At 49.9% G+C, this 19,993-nt stretch overlaps 2 protein-coding genes across 3 annotated transcripts in view; one reads left to right on the top strand and one right to left on the bottom strand.

Annotated features, from left to right (window-relative positions):
* Gp210 (nucleoporin 210) overlaps positions 1–4,643 on the top strand; it is a 77,234-nt gene extending 72,591 nt beyond the window's left edge. For both annotated transcript variants that reach the window (XM_077693936.1, XM_077693937.1), the window contains 2 exons: positions 1,556–1,717; positions 3,939–4,643. In XM_077693936.1, coding sequence (XP_077550062.1) covers positions 1,556–1,717; positions 3,939–4,036 — 260 coding nt within the window. In that variant the 3' untranslated portion in view covers positions 4,037–4,643. The remainder of the gene's footprint in view (positions 1–1,555; positions 1,718–3,938) is intronic.
* A 4,834-nt stretch (positions 4,644–9,477) lies between these two features.
* LOC144163123 (uncharacterized) lies at positions 9,478–19,794 on the bottom strand. The gene is made up of 5 exons (XM_077693935.1): positions 19,259–19,794; positions 16,107–17,016; positions 15,080–15,144; positions 14,762–14,998; positions 9,478–13,272 (listed from the first exon to the last, which is right to left on the bottom strand). The coding sequence occupies exons 1-5, from the start codon at positions 19,395–19,397 to the stop codon at positions 12,947–12,949; spliced, it is 1,677 nt and encodes a 558-aa protein (XP_077550061.1). The 5' UTR covers positions 19,398–19,794; the 3' UTR covers positions 9,478–12,946.
* Between the last annotated feature and the right edge of the window lie 199 nt (positions 19,795–19,993).

Here is a 19,993-nt window from a genome sequence, read left to right as displayed (position 1 = left end):
GGACAACCTTTTGCTGCTGTTTTGTTCAGCAGGTTCCTGCGCAGTCGTAATGGAGAGTGTTGGTGACCACGCATGTATTAACTCTCTCGTTGCAAGCATTAGCATGCAGTGCAGCAGCAGTGAAGACTTTGCTCTTCGTGTCTCCCGCAAAGGTCCAATGGTTGCGTGCATCTACCTTTGTTTCCAGTGGAGTTCTAACCGGCCTCTTTTCCCAAGTGCTGCCAGTGACTCCTTGTTACTGATTCCTGACACAGTCATTCGCTAAAAGGTCCCAACTCTGGCCTTTGCAAAAGCACTGGGCTGGGTTGGAATGGTACATCCTTGCTTTGAAGCCCGTCGCACTGCCTTCTGCTTTTCCACATTTTTGATTCATGAATTGAATCTACTATTAGATTTTTCGAATAGTCGAGTGGAGTTGTCGAATAATCGAGTGGAGCATGCTAGCACACTAGTGCTACAGCGTCTGCTCGGCAAGTTTTATCCAAATCGCGCTTTTGATGAGCGCGCCTTGCGGAGGGTGTAAATTTTATCCTGCTGCACGGAGTAATGTGCGATTACGTCGATAAGATCTTTTTTTCCAGCTGTCGCCGGCGGTTGTGGCCGCCATTTCGAATTCTGCTGCCAGATGTTTACATGTTGGGGCATCTTCCGGTAAAGGCCGCCACCATTTTGACAGCGCTTCTGGTAATTTAAAATCAAAAGCAGTTCTGGCTGTTTATAATGCAGTTGGTGTATGGTTGCTGCATGTTTACTTCTTTTTTAGACTACAGTGGTTAGCGCAGGCTTGTCCACAGCGACGGTAGTGCGAGCTTTCCTCCCGCTGCGTACTGTTCATGCTTCCCACTGCCGATGTGCTTCCGAAGAAGCTTTGGCGCCTTATTGTTTGTGCCTGCAAAGTGCTTGCTTCCGAGTTTTGAGACGCTTTAGAGATGCCTATGATTACAGTACAGCAACTCCACTGGGAGAGCTCTCTCTCTCTCTCTCTCTCTCTCTCTCTCTCTCTCTCTCTCTCTCTCTCTCTCTCTCTCTCTCTCTCTCTCTCTCTCTCTCTCTCTCTCTCTCTCTCTCTCTCTCTCTCTCTCTCTCTCTCTCTCTCTCTCTCTCTCTCTCTCTCTCTCTCCCCCTCCCTTCTTTTCTTTTCTTTTCAGTATCGTGCCCTCTCGAGATCCTCTAGTGCCACCGATGCTAGTTTAAAAGTGTGTTCTCCGGGTTGAAAAAGAACATGTCGCCTAAACATGCGAAGTAGCTTCTGCTTTTGCACAAAAACCTATGAAAACTCGAGGCCTGTAAAGAAAGATTGATATTCGATGTTCGATTCGATGTTCGTTTTGAAAGTTACTATATTCGGCATTTGCGCACACACCCCTACAAACCTGTCAATGTGCAGTCCTCTTTTGCTTGGTCTGCCGTCTTCTGTGCGCTTGCGTGGCTGTTGTACTCGTATGTAACAGTGGTGCTTCTGGCAGTGTGTGAAAGCCCCGCGTGCGCTTTCCTTGTGTCCTGCTCTCTTGTAACCACTGGCTGCTCTGCTGTGCGCGCGTTTGTTCTCCTGCAGGCGTAGGTGATGGCTGGACAGGCTCGTGGTGGAAGCTCCTTGTGTTCACTGTGCTGGCTGGGGCTGCGGCCTGGTTATGGTTCTACGTCTTGGCCCGCCCCGCTGCTGCCCCGAGCTACCTCACTACTGCCTCCACGGGACACCAGAGATCACCCAGTGGAGGTGGGTCGGGCAATGCTTTGCAAGGTTTGGGGTGGGGGGAGAGGCATCCAGTCTGCCGGATCAAATTCACCTGCTGGCGCATCCATTATGCCCCACTCCCCTCCCAATACAACTTTCTTTTCTTCGAAGCAGCGCAAAATATATTCTTTCTTATTTAGCCGAGCCACCTCTGTAGATTTGTTTTTACCCGCCGCGGTGGCTCAGTGGCTAAGGCGTTGGCCTGCACGGCACGGAGATGCAAGTTTGATTCTCGGCCGCGGCGGCCGCTTTTCTGATGGAGGCGAAAAGCAAGAATGCCCGTGTGTACGAGATTTCGGTGCACGTCAAAGATCCCCACGTGGTGAAAATGAATCCGGAGCCCTCCACTGTGGCGCACCTCATCGCCTGCGTTGCGTAGGCGCGCTAAAACCTACAATCAATCAAATCAATGAAGTGGAGGTGTCGTCGCACCCATCTTAAACCGTGATTACTAATTCCTGATTGCATTCCACGAGATCAAATTTGTAGAGATTGCAGAGTCATCTTTCTGGCCACTTGTAGTAGTATTAGTTTCAATACATGCGAGATAGGACGTTAGTTAAAGCCGCTTTCGTGGGTGACTATCGCGGCTACTCCAAAGGCCTCCAAAGTGGGAGTCGTCACTGATGTGAAATGGCCCCACCGAAATTAGCGGCCGCAACTGGAAACTCCACTGTCGTGCGCCCACCCATTGCCGGTGCATGGATTGGCAGGCTGTACCATAGAGTTTCATACTAATGTACGCTAGAGGGAAATCTGGCGCCACTGTCTAGGGCAGCTGCGCTTCAGCAAGCATTCCGTCATGTACTGGCCAGGCACGTCCCACTTGTCCTTGGCATGGCTCATGAACAGGTTGAAAAGTTGCCTCTGGCTGCAAAAATGCGACAATATTGCTGCAGAAGATTAATCGAATTTGTTTTTTTATTTCAAAATTAAAGTTCCAAAAAGATGTATTTGTCAGGGAATATTTAGAAGCTTCATGCAAGCTAAAGAAAAAAACAATGTTACCCCTTTTTATTGATTTTGGCTTCAAGACGGAAAAGAAGCCATTCGGCTAACCTAGCCAAGGAGGCGAGGAATTGCACCACGGCGGCCCGGGAATGCAGCGCCAGATTTCCCTCTAGTAGGTATTACTAGTATGAAATTGTATGGGCCGGACCTCTCCTTCATCGAGCGGCCGTGCTTTTTCAAATATATCCAAAAGTAGAGAGAGAGAGAGAGAGAGCAACTTTGAAGTTGAGGGTTTGACGGAAGCCCAGCTGGTCGGGATGCATGTTGAAGTAAAAACGGAAACACCGACCAAAAGAAATTTTAAAAACTTTGAAAACAACAAACGACATTTCGGCTTCGCTGTGGGAACCTTGTTCACAATGGGATGAAGGAAAGTTTATGGACGCTTAGGTTTTCTTCAGCACGTGACGTAAGCAGTGCGTGTACGATGGGGGGAGGGGGGACTCTTCATTGCGATTAAGCGTGTGACGTGTCCTCTGTATCCCCAAAGACTCGAGATAAAGCCGTGATTTGAAGTTCCTTCCTTGGCCGACAATTCTTGAATTATCCCAATCAATGGTATGGCCCGTTGCATCAAATAACATTTCATCAAAATTAATATTTTTTGAAATATTAATATAAAGTCGAACTTCAATTGAAATTTATTGAGCAGGCCTTACAAACAGTTATTACAAGTGCATACAAGGTTGTATACAACAGTGCCTGTTCACTGTGCATTGCGGCACACCTGGTCATACCTCGGCAAACTTAGCGCAGCTCACTCAAACCTCTCACAAATTTATTTTCGGATCACCACTCACTCAAACTCAAACTCATTGCTGAGCAGCTCATCTGCACTCACTCAAACTCAAACTCACAGTGAGCGCAAAACTCAGAACTCACTCGGACTCAAAACTCAAAATGCACTCGGAACTCACTCGGTCTCAGGCGTACTCAAACTCATTCGGGCTTAAACTCACTCAAACTCAAAGTCACCATGCCACACTAGCCTCGCGCTCACTCAAACTCACACGTGAGTTTGAGTCTGAGTGAGTCCGCTGACCTCTGCATCCGGTGTCCAGTTGTTGTTTTTGGTTTCACACCCCATGTGGAGTGCCTTGCAGTGTCACAAGCAGACGGCAAGCCAGTGATTAACGCGACATCTACCAGCGCTGGGGTGCCACCTTAACGGCTGCTTGGGCGTTCTGTGCAGTGATGGCGTACTCGAGCCAGGCGCCCGCACTGCAGCTCTGGAGCAGCGCAGACGTCTCGGGAAACTGGACAGCCAAGCCCAACGAACAGCAGTGGTAGGGGAAGGAGGAACTGCCCGCTAGTGCCTTCTTGGGGACGAGCTAGCCTCGGGCCAGCCTGTTGCGGTTGCGTGGCCGGGCAAACAGTGTGTGCAGAACTACTGGGCCGCACACCCTGTGTTTGTCCCAATGCATCCGACTGTTCGGGACCACAGGCCATGGAAGCAATCTAATGCGTCCCACCATCTGTGATTCATTTGGTTAGTGAAGCAGCGAGTGATTCACAAGACCAGACTGCCCGAGGCAGTGTCGTTTTGCAAAGTCTGCGAAGCGTCTGCCTCCTCAGTGCCAAGCAGACAACCAGCCCCTCTGGGACGGACCCAGAGGATGGACTCTTCGAAATAGCGGCCACCAAAGCTCAAGCTCGGTGACTCGTCAAACTTGGCCGTTGTACTTGTTCAGCCCTCCCCCTACTGTTTCTCACGTTACGTGTACAGTTCTACACTGCCACTACGCGCACACCATCCCCTGATGGGGAAGGCTTCAATTTCGAGGACTGAGAAATGCAGCACCTGCCGTTGCCCAATTTGTGTTCGTGATGTTTTTCTCTTAATTCATTTTCGCGATGGTCTCCTCCCATGAGGAATAAAGCAGTTTTTAAAATGGAACCCATGCGTGCATACTCTCGTCTAAGGCTGCTACGCATATGCCCCGTCTGTACAGGATACAGCAGAAAAGAGCAGTTGAAAAGGGGTGGAACAGCTTTGCCATTTGCGCCATTGAGCGCCAAACTTGTTCACCTGCGCCATCCTGCACCGAGCCGTCCATATTGCGCCAAACTCGTTTATCAGTGCTGCCCTGTGCCGTGAAGCCCGCATCGAGCCGTGAGATACGACCGCCGTGATGCCCCGTGCCGGAAACTTGGCTGGAACATTGTGTATTTGGTTTCAAGGCGGTTTCATCGAGGCCATGAGCGGCTATGGAAGTTGGCTTTTGCTTAGTGGCCACAGGCACTGCGTGTCTCCACTTTGCACTTATTAGTGTCGCATTTGCACGGTTTTGTTTGCTGTTACTGGCCACTGCGCCACATTTAATGAAAAATAACCAAGTTTGTGATTTTTTTTTTTCGTTTCACTTTTTTTTTGTTGCAAACGGAATATTTGCATGAAAAATTGTGGTTTATTGGAGGTGAACTGCTATTTAGTCTACCTTTATTCGTGAGCACAGCTGCATGTATAGAACAAACAGGTCCTTGGGCGGTTTGCCCTGGCCTGTTTATTCGGTTTGCCTCTATTGTGAGCTAATTTCTCATTTTCGCCTGCGAACTTTGCTGTTGGCATTGCCTATGGGGTGGATGGTCCAGCATTAATTATGCCTTTAACACGCTCTCGTTACGTAGTCTACGGCGTACGTTCATAGACTCTCATATTCCCGTGACGGGCGAAGACAAAGCTATGTTCTGCTATGCACGTACCGAAACCGCTGTCCGATAGAAAAAAGGCAAGCAAACGCCTTATTGTAGGGAATGCCACTGTGCGTTCGCTTAACACTGCCATCTACCAGACACAAATCCAGGCCCGTTACCTTATCCCCTTCGACTCTGCGCGTGAGGTTTGCCGTTGAATGGTGATAACACGGGCACTCGCTGGGACCGAAGGTAGATAACTCCACATGTTCTAAATTTCCAGATATTTCATTTCATTTATTATATACTAGTACAAGAACGGTGTTTTCAGTTCTGAGTAGGTTATTGTGCAAGGTAGATCGCCTAATATAGTAGATAAATCAATTAAGCCTAATTAGCAGCGGGCTGGCGCTGCAGCCTATGCCAGCCCCCCTGCCAAAGGGCTTTTCTGGCTGCTCCAGACGTGCTTCAAAAGGCAATTTCGCCTGCTCCCAGGACAGCTCCCAATCCCATGTACCCTGTTCCACCCGTGCGGTTGGTACCTTTTTAATATTTCTAAGCAAAAGCTAGCGTAGAGGCAGTATACCCATCTTACAAGTTCAGTTTATGATACCTGTTGCCAGGAGCTTTTTTGTGAAAGATTTGGGCATACAGCCCACCAGACCTACCTGGTGTTGTGAAAGCACCTCCAGCACTGTAATTGTGAAAAAAAAAAAAAAAAAGGTTCCTTCCAGGCTTTTGAAGTGCCGGCAACAGAGTGCAAGTAGATCAACTGGTATTCGCCCCTAGCGCGAACACAGTCGGCCCCTGGCGGCGGCGGGACGAACCGCTCCTAGTGTGGATGGCGCTCTCGCGTCGTATGCTTTTTCACGTTGCGTGCGGCGCAAGACGCGTGCTGCACACGACAAAACAACCAGTATGTGTGCTCCGTTGGCAGTAAGCAATGACATAGTTACCTCTGCTTACGCATTTCCTCTAGAAACGCAATAATCAGCGGCCATTGCGGGTTAATGCGCAGGTTTAATTCCACGAAACATCTTCGCCGTGGTCACCGCTTGAGTGTGAAACGTGTTATAAACATTGCTTCCAGAATCCACACGTTGCACTTTTCTTATTGTTAAGTGCAGCCGTCGGCCGTTTCGGAAACGTCGAAGGGTGCATTTTGAACGTCGCGTGGTGATTATTTAAAGGATAAAAGTTTAGTATGCAAAATGGGTAAGAAGCGACAAGACCTGTTAATACCCGTGCATTTGCCACACCCTTCTAAAATTACGCTGTTTTCTTATAGAAAGAAGAAACAAACAAACATTTACACTGCACACGACCCGTGCGCTACCGCCCATACATTACCGGACACGTATTTTACACCCGCAAGCGCCTGTGTGATCGTGTCCTTCCCGTACCTTTTCTAAAATAAATACCATTTTTGGACAGTCGTTGTTTATACTGAGGAGGAGGAATAAACATTTATTCAACTGTATCGAGTTGCTAATTTTACGTATTATTTAAAATACATTTCTACGGATGCGCAAGAGTATTTAGGGGGATTCTTCTGTAAAATTAAGCAGTTGTGAGCTTGCGTCTGTCATGTGGCATTTCGTGTGTCATGTTCATATATATCATTTTCAAATCCGACATGAATCTCCTTGTCCAGAAACGTGTCTCACTCAGCATAACCAAATGCCTAATATGGTCACATCTTAACCTCTTAAGGTGGACCTAAGTTTAAAAGAAGAGGAGAAAACGTGTAATATAATGCACGTTGTTGCCCACGTGTTAGGGGTGCAACGAAAGCCGTAAATAGTAGTGATCCGAAACCGTTATTCATCAAACCTTCCTTCAGAGTCGTTAAAATTTCATTTGAAAGACCCGTTTTGGCGGTTACATTTATATTTCTGCGCTGATCAAAATTCAGTAATTTTATGTTGCCTTTTGAACCCACAAAAAATATCGTAAGCTCTTAGAAAGAATTTCGGGGCAGTTAAGTAGTGTTACCATTTCAGGGCATCCCACAAATGCAAGAATGCGTGATGCTACCAGTGAAAGCGATTGAGATTGCTGTTGTAAACTGAATTTCAGAGATCGATGCTTTTATTGAAGGCTCAAAGCCATAGCCTGGAAATATCGAGCTTGCTACGAGCCACGGCGTTCAAGTTCATTGTCATTATTGCGGCCATTCTGGTATTCCCGATGGGTCGCCGCTTTTTTGGCGTAGTAATGAAAACTCATTGCCGCTTCCACGCTATACATTTAACGTCGAGGAACCGAACTACAGCATACCACTCTTGTTTGCACCTTTCGTGCGCACGTACGGCGGGAAAAAGGCACGAAGCGCGCCCACAGTGTGCATTCTTACGAGTCGCTCAGCGGAGCATCCACACTAGCAGCGAGACGCTGTCGCCACCTACATGTCGAGCGCGTGGCGAATAGAATTCGCAACCGATCCCGCAGCCGGCCATCGTTTACTTTATCCATAGCTGTGCAAATAGCAAGCCTTGCCAGATGGTTTGTACGGTAGTGGCAGCCATTAGCAGCTTCTGTGCAACCGACAGCCTTGCCATTAGCTTCCAATGGCACCATTTGCCATCGCAAGTTGCGGCGGCACTCTCATTGACAATGCATTGACAGGAAAATTGCATGCAGTTTTATCATCCTGCCACTTGTCCCCATGGAGACTTGATTGGGCTTGGCTGGGCTTGCTGGAATGCTTGGCACACAGTACAAGAGATGGCTAACGGAGGCTTGTACTAAACATGCCTGCCAGGATAGGCTGCCAGCGGTTTTTAAAAAAAGAGGGTTACTTTGACAATTTTCTTTCAAGTGCAGAGCACTTTAGGGGCTCACCCTGTCCTCATAGCCCGCTCGCTGGACCCAAGTAGAGCCACACAGCATATAGTCATAAGCGTTCGAAACTTGTCGACTGCTGGCGCTTGTCATACATCTCCCTGTTGTTTAGCGCAAAGAACACTGCAGGTGCATTTGAGGCAAAATATACATAACTAACCGGCAGCACCCGTGTTCATTTGGTTAGGAACGCTTGTTGAATTGGTTTTTACGACAGTAAGCGAAATAAAGTGGCAGTGCAATGCTGGCACGTGGGAGGAAAAGCAAACACAAAAAGAACAGAACTCCCGCTGGCGAAGTTTCGGACAGGGGGTCGCGCGAGCACTGCGAAGGCGGGAAATTTGAAATGCATTGGGTGGTAGCAGTGAGCGGATAACGGCGCTACAGCCCATTATGGTGATGAGTGGAACGGCTTTAATTTTTTAGTCTTGCCCAAGGGCACCCTGCTAGGTTTCACTATAGGAGCCAGCGTCCCTGTGAAGTTCACACAAGATAAAGTTGGGCTAGTTTTGCAACGTGATCGATTGGCCTAGTTGGTATTCCATGGTTCGTACAGCTCAGCGCAAAAAATGGACAGGGACTGCGTAAGTACACAACACAAGTGTGCTACTACAACTGAAGTTCATTACAAAGACATTTCAAACTAAGTACAGTTAAAACTACAAAAAAAAAAAAGAAAGAACAAAACAATGGGAAAGTCGGACGAGATAAGTTCGCAGTCCTTGTCTATTTTTTGCGCTGAACTGTACAAACCATGGGCTAGTTAATTTTTCACGACTTCGGTGCCATACAGGCGTCCCTTACCTTTGTCACCTGTAGTGTACACTCATTGTGCAGGTCAGCAGGCATTCAGATGGGAGGCCTGCCAAGAGCAAAATAGTCGGGGCCAACCCGCACTGCCAAGGTATACAGGGCAACCCAGCAACAACGATATGATGCAGGCGTTCAATCTTTTCATAGGAGCAGAGTTTGGGTTTGGGCTAGTTGGTAGCGATAATCCATGACTTAGTGTAGCACAAAAAAAAAAAAAAAAAAAAAAAAACGAATGACACAAGGAAACGGACAAGGCCCGTCGCCTCCCTGTGTCCTTGTCCCTTTTTTTTCTTTTTTTGCACTACACTAAGTCATAGATTTTCATAGGAGGCCATAAGCAGTACGGCACTGAGAAAGCGTAACGTACCAACTCTCGCACAGGTGGCCGCTTAAGAAAGCACCTGCGTGGCCAGAGACAGGTGTAAGGAAAAGGCACAACGTTTTTCTGCCCAATCTGAGCCAGACCGTTTAATCCACAAACTATCTAGATCCAACAGCATTTGTCTACTCGCCGGATAAAAGGCAGCGAGCAGGCGGTATTTCTCAGAATTAAAATAGCTGCAACGTTGTCCGACCTACTCCTAGCGATCCCGACATCGGCTCTCGAGACTCTCCTCTGGCACAAACGCGAAAGCACCAGGACTGCGGAGCCCATTAGCATCGCTACTTCCCAAGTAAGGCTTTTCTTCACAAATGCTAACCAAGTTATCGCGCCGACCCTAAACTCCGTCTCGCGGTGTTTTTGTAGCATAGGGATAGCTACAGCGGGCATCAGCAGAGTTGGCCACTGAGCAGAGCAGATGCACCAACAGTGTTCGCAGCACCCACACTGTCTGCTCCTGTCGGGAGGACGCAGGCAACGTGCCCTGGAATTGCGTCGCTCCACTCACTGCTCTCAGCGCCTCTGCACACTCCACGGCCTCTCCAGCACCGAGTGGAGTCGAGGGGACACATGGCCTTTATAACAATTTCTTCTAATTTTTAAGTAAACTCTGTGAAACCTGTCAGTCTTGCTGCTTTTTTTACCACTTATTTCAAATATTCCACTATTTTTTGTGTCAGTCAATTAGTTACCAAGATAATTAGAGATAATTAGTCATTTTTTTGGAGGAACATTAGACAAAACAGTGTCGGCCATAAAACTGTAATCTTTATATTTTCCAATACTATGAACCCTGGTGAATGCAATAAGAGAAGCGGTTTCTTGATGCAGGAACTCATTTTACAGCTCATTAAACTTCGGTGTTCGAAATGGGCACTCAAAATGGTTCCTTGCCACTGCTGTGGTGCCACCAAGGTTTAATGAGCCGTAAAATTAGTTCCAAGCGGTGCATCAAAAAAACGATCTCTTACTACACTCACCACGGTTCATAGTATTGAAAAATATAAAGATTACGGCTTTATCTATTGTTCCTCCAAAAATGGCTAATTATCTCTAATTATCTTAGTAACTAATTGACTCGCTCAAAAAAGTAATGCCACGTTTGAAATCAGTGGGGGGGGGGGGGGGGGGGGGGGGGGGGGGGGGGAAAGCAGCAAGACTGACAAGCTTCACAGAGCTTACTTAACAATTACAGGAAGCTGTTTTTAAGAGCAGTGTCCCAATGTACCTGACCACAGCAAGCTGCTCAAGAGCTGATATGGCTACAGCTGTTGTTGCACAGGGAGTCGAGAGCTGGGCTGACCTTACAGCCCCATGGGAGGAACAGCACGTTGAACAGCGGCTGAATGGGGCAGCTTCTTGGGGCGTGCAGCCAAACAACCACACCTGCCGCACCAGCGGACAAGCCTTCTTGGCTTCGCAATACGGAACCACCAAATCAAATCAGCCCACCTTGTTTTTTCAAGCAGTATTTTGCTTCCCGCACAAGTTTGACCTTTGGTGTGTTCTTTTGGTGCAATGATACACGCATGCACATATACACACGGTGTGGTTCATACTACCTAATGGAGATACTTTTCGAAAGAATAGCTACGCCAGGAGCAAGAATTAGACGTTGACTCAGTTGTACGACCACTGAACCCTCCTTGTGAGTGGGCAACTTCCAGATGATTAATTACTTGATATTTACCAATTGTTCAATCAAATTTTAGGGCAAGAAATGGTTTACCTAGAAACAAGTTTAATAACTGCTCATTACTAAGCAATCAGTTTCTTTGCTTCCTAGGAAAATAAGGCAGGTGTTGGCAAACAACACTTGCAAAGTTAAACGAAAGTTCTAAACCTGGCACGTAATTAGAAAACGCTACACTGACGCACTTGCTGTTTTTCAAACTTTTGGCTTGCTTGGGAATATGATGGTGCAGCTAGCTGAATGTTTAAAGGGACCCTGCAACATTTTCGATAAGCGCTTTCACTCTTTCCTTTGCGTCTGGAACTAATGCGAAAGCTATAGTTATCGCCAGCACAGAGTGGCACTGCTTGATTTGCTCATTGCACCAGATATGCTTTTCATTTATTTGTTTTTGCTTTTTTTTTTTTTTTTAGTTGCCATCGAAAAGCGTTCATTGCTGTAACTGAAGGCAAACCGGCCAACAGCCGCAAACTGGCCTTAGTGACGTAATTCGAGCCGTCGAAGAACGTCACGACCAGGAAAGAAAGAAAAGTCTTTTGAGTGAGTTTCCAAGTTATCTGATGGGCATAGAGCGGTAATATCTGGCTGAGGTACTTTGCGACCCCCTAATCTAAGTACTGGGTAAATTGGGTGACTACGTTATGCAAGCATTTAAAATTTCAAAAAAAGTTGATAAAAGTGTTGCAGGGTCCCTTAAAACTCAAAATTCAAATTATCATCCTGGCCTTTTGATTACAGGGCAAATTTTAAACATACACTACAAAACTTTTTTTTCCCCAAAAAATAAGCCAGTTTTGTTTACTGGCTGCCTTCATCAAACTAATATAAAATGCCTCCCAAAACACGTAAAAAATATGTTGGTGACTCAAAGTAAAGGTAAGAAGCCACCTGGAAATTACACACTCACAAATGTTCGCCAGGTGGTTCACGTTTCTGTGAAAACAGCATCTGTAATGCCGCCAAATCTTTTTTCTGCTTCTTAGCTTTGCTTCCATTAAAATAGATCACCGCACATACACTACATCCAAGTCATTGGTCAACCAGGGGTCCTCACGGAAGCCTTTCTAGATACAGTTCATAATAGTTCGTAGTTAATTTAGACAGCACAGCTAATGCACCGTTTTGCATAGAGTCCAAGCACACGAAATGCGCAGCAACAGGCTCGAATATGTTTACAGAGGGCCCGATGATAAATCTGGAATCCTCGCAAGCGCCCGCCCAACCACTACTGGACCAGCTCTGCATAGCAAAAGTTTGAGCAGCAGACGGAGAGCTTCGCTCGACAACACTGTGTTCCCCGCGCTCCCTCCCGGGCTTCTATCTCTCCCTCCTCCCACCCTTAACATGACGATCGCTCAGGCTTTGGCATTGGGGGGAAACAAAATGGCCACTCAACAAAAGGTCGCCGCTGCTACGACGGCCGAGTGGCTCCCGCTTGGCTACATGGAATGAACAGAACAGTGTCTAACAGCAATGCGGGCAGTCCATGCCCGACACAGCTGCTTGTAAAAGGTCACAGGCCATCACTGAGCCCCTCGGACAGGAACCAGGGCTTGAGAGAACGAGCTCGTAGTCCGTTGGCCACTCAACAAGCGTCCCCCGAGACAACCACCCCTACACAGCCTCCCCTGAAACCAAGTCCTGCAGGTGTTCAGCCCCTGTCGACAGGGACACTGCCTTAGCGGTTGTAGCACCCAGCCAGTCCACTACACACTCTGCAGACTCTGGGAAGCACGTGGGGCGGCTGTGATGATGAGCTGACTGACTGCGCTCGGGATAACGGCACCACCACTGCAGGCACGCAGTTGACGACGCAGCGTCCACAGCGCAGTGATCAACAACACACGGTGTTTCTCGGTAGCGCCAGTTGCACTCCGAAGGGTTCTGGTGCCAGCAGCAAGAGTAGCACGGCCGCCAGCAGGCCCGCCGCCGGCCAGGGGCAAGCCGAGGCGGCGCTCTCCTCGGGGCCGCAGCTGTCGGTGCGCGTCAGGTTGAAGGAGAACCAGGGCCAGGGCAGGCCCTGCACGCAGGCGGGCGGGCTCTCGGCAAACGCCACACGCTGGGCTGAAACGGCGATGCAGTACTGCCGCTTGCTGGACACGGCACTGGCCACCACCATCCGCGTGCCGTTCTCCTCCCAGCTGCCGTGGCACTGGAACCCTGCGCGGCGGGAGCCTTGGCAACGCGCTCTCCAGCAGGGTACTGGCACTGACATTCACTACTACCCTGCCCGCAGCATCTCCACTGGCTGGAATGCTTTTGACAACACTACTGTATATACCCTATTTACTCGAATCTAACTCACACCTTTCTCCGGAAAAATATGTCCCAAAATCACACGCGCGTTACAATCGAGTATGACTCAAAACTGCGACGCCGTATCGCCATCAACGTTTCAAGATGGCCGCTTGACTACTGAACGCGTAGCCAACGCTTCGTAGTCGACGCATGTTTGCTTTTGTTGTCTGCGTAGTCTTTTTTCACGTTCCTCTGTTCTTTCTGCCATGGAATTTTCCACTGCAAAGACATGGCAGGTTCACCACGATGCTGCGTTTAAGAATAAAGCAATGTTGTGCGCGAAAAGCGATGAAAATCGAGCCGCGTCACGTGCGTTCAGTGTTCCGGAGACTTGCGTGCAAGGACTGGCTCAAACAGAAAGGGAAAATTTTCTCAAGCAAGGCGACACGGAAAGGGTTCAGCAGACCAAAGAGGGGGCAATCTCCCCAAATGGAGGACCTGCTGGCAGAGTACGTGCAGCAGCAGCGAGCGGCTCAGAGACCCGTAACGACAGAGCCGTTGCTGCCCCGGACCGTCGTTGCGGTGACTGTCTTGGCGGCAATAACTGGCACATTTCATTTCGTGCCACCGTTGGAATAAAACCTTGCTTGTTTCAAGTGAGAAAAAGTTGCATTTTTGTATTAAATAATGAAAGTCTAGTGAATGTTACAATCGAGGGCATAGCGTTTTTTCTTCTTCTTCGGAGGGTGAAAAACGGGTGCGCGTTACAATCAAGGGTGCGTTAGATTCGAGTAAATATGGTATTCATGTAATGGCCGCACCCGTGTAAAAGCCGCACCCAGAACTTTAGAGAAAAATCCCCTCCAAAAATACATTTAAAATTACCTGTGTATTGGCTGCACCCTGCATTTTTTTGTAGAAAGTTAGCCGAGTTATCCGTTCCATGATGTAGTTATACGAAAGCTGTCTTTTTTTCTTTTTTTTTTTTTTTTTCGGGGGCAAAACAAAGGTGGCTGTGCCGAAAACAAGGTCTTTTCCAACAAGCTTGATGGAACAGAGTGTGACCTCGTCTGGGACAGAGGCGAGTGCGAGGATGCCACGAGTTCAGGGGGCAAGGAGGACGACGAGTAACAATCTTGCACCCGCGTGATAGTGGCAAAGGTTGTTTTTTTTCTCTGTTTTTTCTACGTGTCTCAGTACAAGCGAGTACTGCAGTTCATTAAAGGCTAGATTTACAAGAAGAAAAAAGTTGTGTCTTTTTCTCCGTCTAATGGTTGCACCCGCAATGTTCACCCCAAATTTCAGAAAAAATACTGCAACCCTTACATGAGTATATACAGTATACCCCACAATGCCCTTGAAGGAAGCTTCCTGCCCGAAACAGTTGTTGCCCGTCTCATGGAGCACTCACGGTGGGTGTCTGAGCCGCATCCCAGCAGCAGCTGCAGCTGGTCCTGGTGAAAGCCGCCACAGCCCGAGCTCAGCACCGAGCTTCCCCCGCACCCCTGCAGGAGTGGGCCGCCCCCGCCCCCCGTGGGGGGCAGCAGGAACAGCCGGCCCAGCAGCGACCCACACCCGCCTCCCCCCCCAAGGGTGCGCAGCTGCACCAGGGTCAGCGGCCGTGCCGGCTGCTGCGCCTCACAGTCTCCTGCACACGCAGCAAAACAGAGGTCACACTGGGGTTGCACTAGGGCCACCCTATTGCCGCCCCCATGGGCACAGCACGCACCTAGCAGAAGCTCCACCACGTGCGTCGCCCTCTGCACCAGCCCCAGGCACCGATGCTGGATTGCGCTGAAAAACACAGCAGAGCACAGCCGATCGCACCAGTGCAACTTCCCAACAACACCACGGAGACCGTGAAAAGGCAGGATAAGGGCAGGGCACATTGGATGCAAAATTTTCAAAACTCTTAACGTTTCCAATCCTCAAGCCTTTGATAGAGCTTGTATTCCCAAAGGAGGTCTCGGATGTACTCTCTGAAAGTCGGATGTACTGTCTGCGAGAAAGTGCTTCACTTGTGAGTAAACTGCTTGTACCACATGCCCTCCAGTTGTCTTTACGGGCAGGTAGCATATGGAAAAAGGACAAAATAGCTTCCACAAACTGTATTTTGAGCAATGTCCAGGTAACATGCAACAAGGAACAAAAAAACAAAGGACTAAAGCAGCTGTTCTCTGGGGTCCTGAGGTTTGGCTCAAAACGGACAGTGTGCGAGTCATTTTCCTTGCAGGGTTACCTGGACTTGAGGGAACAGAACTTTGACCCCAGCATACAGCTCGGTGGCAGCGTGCACGACTGCACACAAGGTCATGGGGGTCATTCTTTGCCACGGCAACTGTTCTTCCAGTATATAAAACCAAAAGGACCTCCATATGCAAGAGCTCGGCACACTTTATAAGGATTCAAGCACGGGGGTGAAGTACAACCATGAGGACATAGGGCATACCCTTCTCATACTTAGCTTGATAACAGCGCTAAGACAGGACACAGAGGTGGCGATACGAGACTGGGCGCTGTCTCGTGTCACCTCCTCGGTGTCCTGTCCTAGCACTGTTACCAAACTAAAAGTATTACCAACAAGCTCGTATTAACACCGTTTTTCAGTTCATGCCCTTCTCATTTACTCATCTGCATCCAAGTTACCGCAGTTTATACCACAAGATTACAACCAACCAGCCCCTAGACCAAATTCTACACTCTGGTAACAACCCAACTTAGAGCACACGTTCGTTGGAAACCTGGCAGACACCCACCACTGGTGCGTCGCCTGTACCCTGAAGTGTGGGCCACCCCGGTGGTCCGGCAGCGCCTGGACGCAGCGCAGCTGGGTGGCACCCATCTGCAGGGTGCCCGCGGAGAGCACCCGCAGCGGGCTGCCCGTCTCACCCAGGGGCTCCCAGGCGCCCGCGGAGAACCAGGGGGGCCAGACGCAGGGAGGCGCCTGGCCGTCCCCGTGGGGGGGCGGCGGCCACAGGCGCAGCGTGCGCGATCCCTCGGTGGCCCCACTGAGGGCGTCGCAGGTGGCGTCACCCGACTGGGCCAGCTGCCAGCCGTGGTCGGTGCGCTCGTAGGCGAAGCAGCGCAGCCGGTCGGCGTCCGTCTTGGCCGCCGCGTGCACCAGGCGCCCCACCAGGTAGCGCACCGAGCCCTCCTTCCACGAGGCCAGGCACGTTAGCTGCTCCTCCCTGCTTTCAGTGCCGCGCACGTCCGCGCAGGCCTGGAACCGGAGGAGCAGCTGGCTGGGCTCGGTGCAGGACTCGAGGCGCGACGGCGGGTGGCCGCAGTCGCCGGCCCCCTGGTTGTAGCTGAAGTCGAGGGGGCCCTGCAGCGGGCACGCCTCGGCGCTCCCGTTGAGCCGGAAGAGGGAGAAGAGGTTGGCGTCGCCCGTGAACTCGGCGCACACGGCCGCGTGCGAGGTGTGCTGCGAGCAGCCCGTCTCCTTGTACTGCAGCACGTTGGCGTGCTTGGCACTGATGCCCAGGCAGCGCACGCAGTCGTCCTTGGACACGAGGTACTTGCTCTCGTGGCTCTCCAGGCAGCGGCCCCGCATGGACATGCTGGTGCGGTCGATGCGCACGGGGTCCCGCGCACCCTTCAGGAACCACTCGCCCTGCCAGGCCGCTGGGAACTCGCAGCCCCGCTCGTCCGCCCCAACGCTACGCACTGCACAGCGGAATGGAACACACCCAATGGCTATGCATCGCTACAAGTTGTCGCAACACTGCCACGTCATTTATTTGTATGCAGTCAACAAGTAGCAAACCTTGCTCAGAGTTCTGGTGAGCGAACTGACAAATGTAGTAAGGGTAGTAAATGTAGTAAGGATAACTGTACTAAGTAGGCTTGTAGCCTACCAATCTAGAGTACGGGCCAATACTATAACGCAGCACTCCTAGTCGACAAGGGCTCTGCCAATAGCCCACACAAGGCTGCCACCATCGTGGTGGGAACTATCGCTAACTGTTGGTACTCAGGCTCTTTAGTAGCCCTGTGAACTGCTACTTTATGCTCCCCACAAGTAAGGAGGTTGTAAATGGCAGCTTGTGGCAGCAGATTACCCCGTACACTTTTCAGTCCAACGTTTGTAGTTTGTGGTTAGCACCACCAAGGCCAATGCTTAACAACGGAGGATCAAGGGCTGTCGACAACTGCCTACCCACCAGAAATAACTACAGGAAGCACAAAGCGAGAAATTTTTTAGTGTAAATAAGTGCATGTCGCCGCTCACGCATTCCTCCAATGCATTCCACGAGGGCACTACCAGTGAAGTTCTGATGCAATGAAACAGCAGTAAGTGCGTAAGCTTGTTATACTTGGGTACAGGTTATGTACTGTGTCACTCCGCCAAAGCAACGGGCCAGGAGTCCATGCAGATGTGCGTGCTTTGAAAAGAAATCGCACTTAATGTGCGACATTGTCACTTATTTCTCCTGTAGTTTGTGTGTCGTCGCTCCACAAAATCACGGAAACAGCTTGTGGCACGTTCAAAGTACTTGCAGTAATGCACTCTCTACACTGCGGAGGCTGCGGGTATGAGGCGTAGGGACAACTTCTGTTGTCTCCTTTGAGTTGTACTCAAGTGTAGAAAATGTTGCCAACTACAAACGGCAAAAAAAGGCAATGACTCGGAGAGGGCCAATCCCCCAAAAAATCGATGTGATGTTCATGCCCAATAGAACCAAGTGAAAGCTTTTAGCCTTTTGGAAGCGGCAAGTTACGGATGAAAAAAGCAGTTGACCAAAAGCCAAACACTGGGCATGAATAATAATTTATGTGGAAGGAAGCAACAAAAAAAACGCAGCTCCTGTCAATAACAAGCAACCAAGTGCAGAATGAGCGTGCTGACGGCAACGTTCAGACATGCCTGCATGTTGACCACACCTTTTTCACTTGCATTTAGATTTAACACGGTGATGCGCTGTCAAATGGCTCCAACTGCTGGCACAACACACGGTTGTTATGCTAAGCTCATCATTATACAGCTAGGGGTGAGGGAAGCATTCAGGAGCAGCACCCCTTGATGGTTGAATATACCCGACAGATGCACAGTGCTTCTATGTTATGCCCTAAAGGGTGGTTTTATGCTAACAATTTTATAGGCAATAATTCAGAATATTTGGCTCTATTATAAACAGGCTTCACTACCCCATTTGCTCTTTTTCCTTTAATGAAACATGACCCAATACTAGCGGCTCCCAATATATCGTAAAATCTTTATTCTGGTCACACATCCACCAGCTAGACACAGAGGGAAACCGTTTCCTGGCTTTGGGAGTGTCGAGGCGCGGTGCCTGCACCTGTAAAAGTACCACAAGCTTGTACGTCTGGTTAACTAGACTCACATATGCCCACGTTTTACTAGCAGCCCCCGAACTATATCCGACCATAAACCACCTTAGTAGTGTTTCATTTATTTTTTTCAAGTTACACGCATATAGTTTCATGTACGTGTTTTGAGCTGAAAGGTGAAGCGCAGGATGTTCAGTCACATAGGTTGGCAAGCTCTATGCTGTTTTCTGACACAATCTACTCTCACGCCGCTATTTGCCGATAGACGGCAAAGTAAACAAGCACCCCCCCCCCCCCCCTCCCTTCCCTCCCCTCTTTTTTGTATTTGTGATATATGTTCATGCCTGCGCGCTGTCGCACTCAGTGTGGCATCTGATGGGTCACGTGCTCGGGCGTGGTATGATAGTAGACCATTGGATTCAATCATCCAATTACAGGCAAAGTGTGGGTTCCAAACAGCGACCCCGCACGCGGTAAAATCACGTGCGTTGGACAATCACGCTGGGCCAAGCACTGGAAGGCCCCGCGCCGCAGGCCGAGCAGTGCAAACGCGGGGTCCGACTTGTGCCCCACGGGCAGTCGCCTAGTGCTCGGACAGCAGCGTCCAACCACGCACCGGCGCAGGGCACGAGTAGCAGCAGCAGCAGCGGCGGCAGCAGCCGGAGGCCGCAGACGAAGGCACGCCCGGCCATGCGGGTCGATGTAGCCGCTGAGGGGGCCACCGCCGCGCTGGGCCGCCGCCGCCACGGCGCCATGGTTCACCGCCGCCCAGCGGGCATCGCTGCCGGGACGAACCGCCGCGCACGGGGGAAACGCGTCGCCTGCATGGGCTTTTTGGCAGAGGGCAAGCACGGCACGGTCTTCGGACGCTCCCTGCGGTGCAGCGCGGAGTGCACGGCAGCATTAATCACCCGCTATATGGCTCGTCCGCAGTCCGACGCCATGGCCGCCGCGGTCATGCGCGTTTGCTGCGCTCACGAGTCACGACCGACGTTGACCCGCCGCAGACCAACAGACGTGCTCCTACACTGCCTACACTGGGTTTGTTCGATTGGTGGTGTGGTACTGGACCAGAATTGCCCTCATGCTAGAGCTCTCTTCTCCCATTTCTTTCATATTTAATTTCCATGTGTTATGTCTCTAATAAAAGGAGGCCTGCTTTGCACAGCGGCGAATAAAACGATCCTCGTGTACCTCAGAAAAGAAAAAGAACGGGCTGTAGAGATGCTGTAGAAAATTTCGTTCCGCTTGGCCAGGTACGTAGCAGGCACCAAATTTTGCCTAGACTTTCAGGTTTTAAAAAGGTTTTCAGCCTGCAGTCCATAGAGCCCATTGCACCATAGAGTTTCTC

This window comes from Haemaphysalis longicornis, unplaced genomic scaffold, assembly GCF_048455015.1.
Source record: "Haemaphysalis longicornis isolate Haplotype H1 unplaced genomic scaffold, Haemaphysalis longicornis Haplotype H1 scaffold_12, whole genome shotgun sequence".
Taxonomy (NCBI): Eukaryota; Metazoa; Arthropoda; class Arachnida; order Ixodida; family Ixodidae; genus Haemaphysalis; species Haemaphysalis longicornis.
This window is presented reverse-complemented; position numbering and strand designations above follow the sequence as displayed.

Coding starts and splice junctions, on each gene's coding strand:
- LOC144163123 (XM_077693935.1), bottom strand. CDS start 19,397: ATGGCGCCGTGGCGGCGGCGGCCCAGCGCGGCGGTGGCCCCCTCAGCG. Junction 17,017..19,258: donor GCTACTCGTGCCCTGCGCCG/GTGCGTGGTTGG, acceptor TCCGCTGTGCAG/TGCGTAGCGTTGGGGCGGAC. Junction 14,999..15,079: donor CGTGGTGGAGCTTCTGCTAG/GTGCGTGCTGTG, acceptor CTGCGTGTGCAG/GAGACTGTGAGGCGCAGCAG.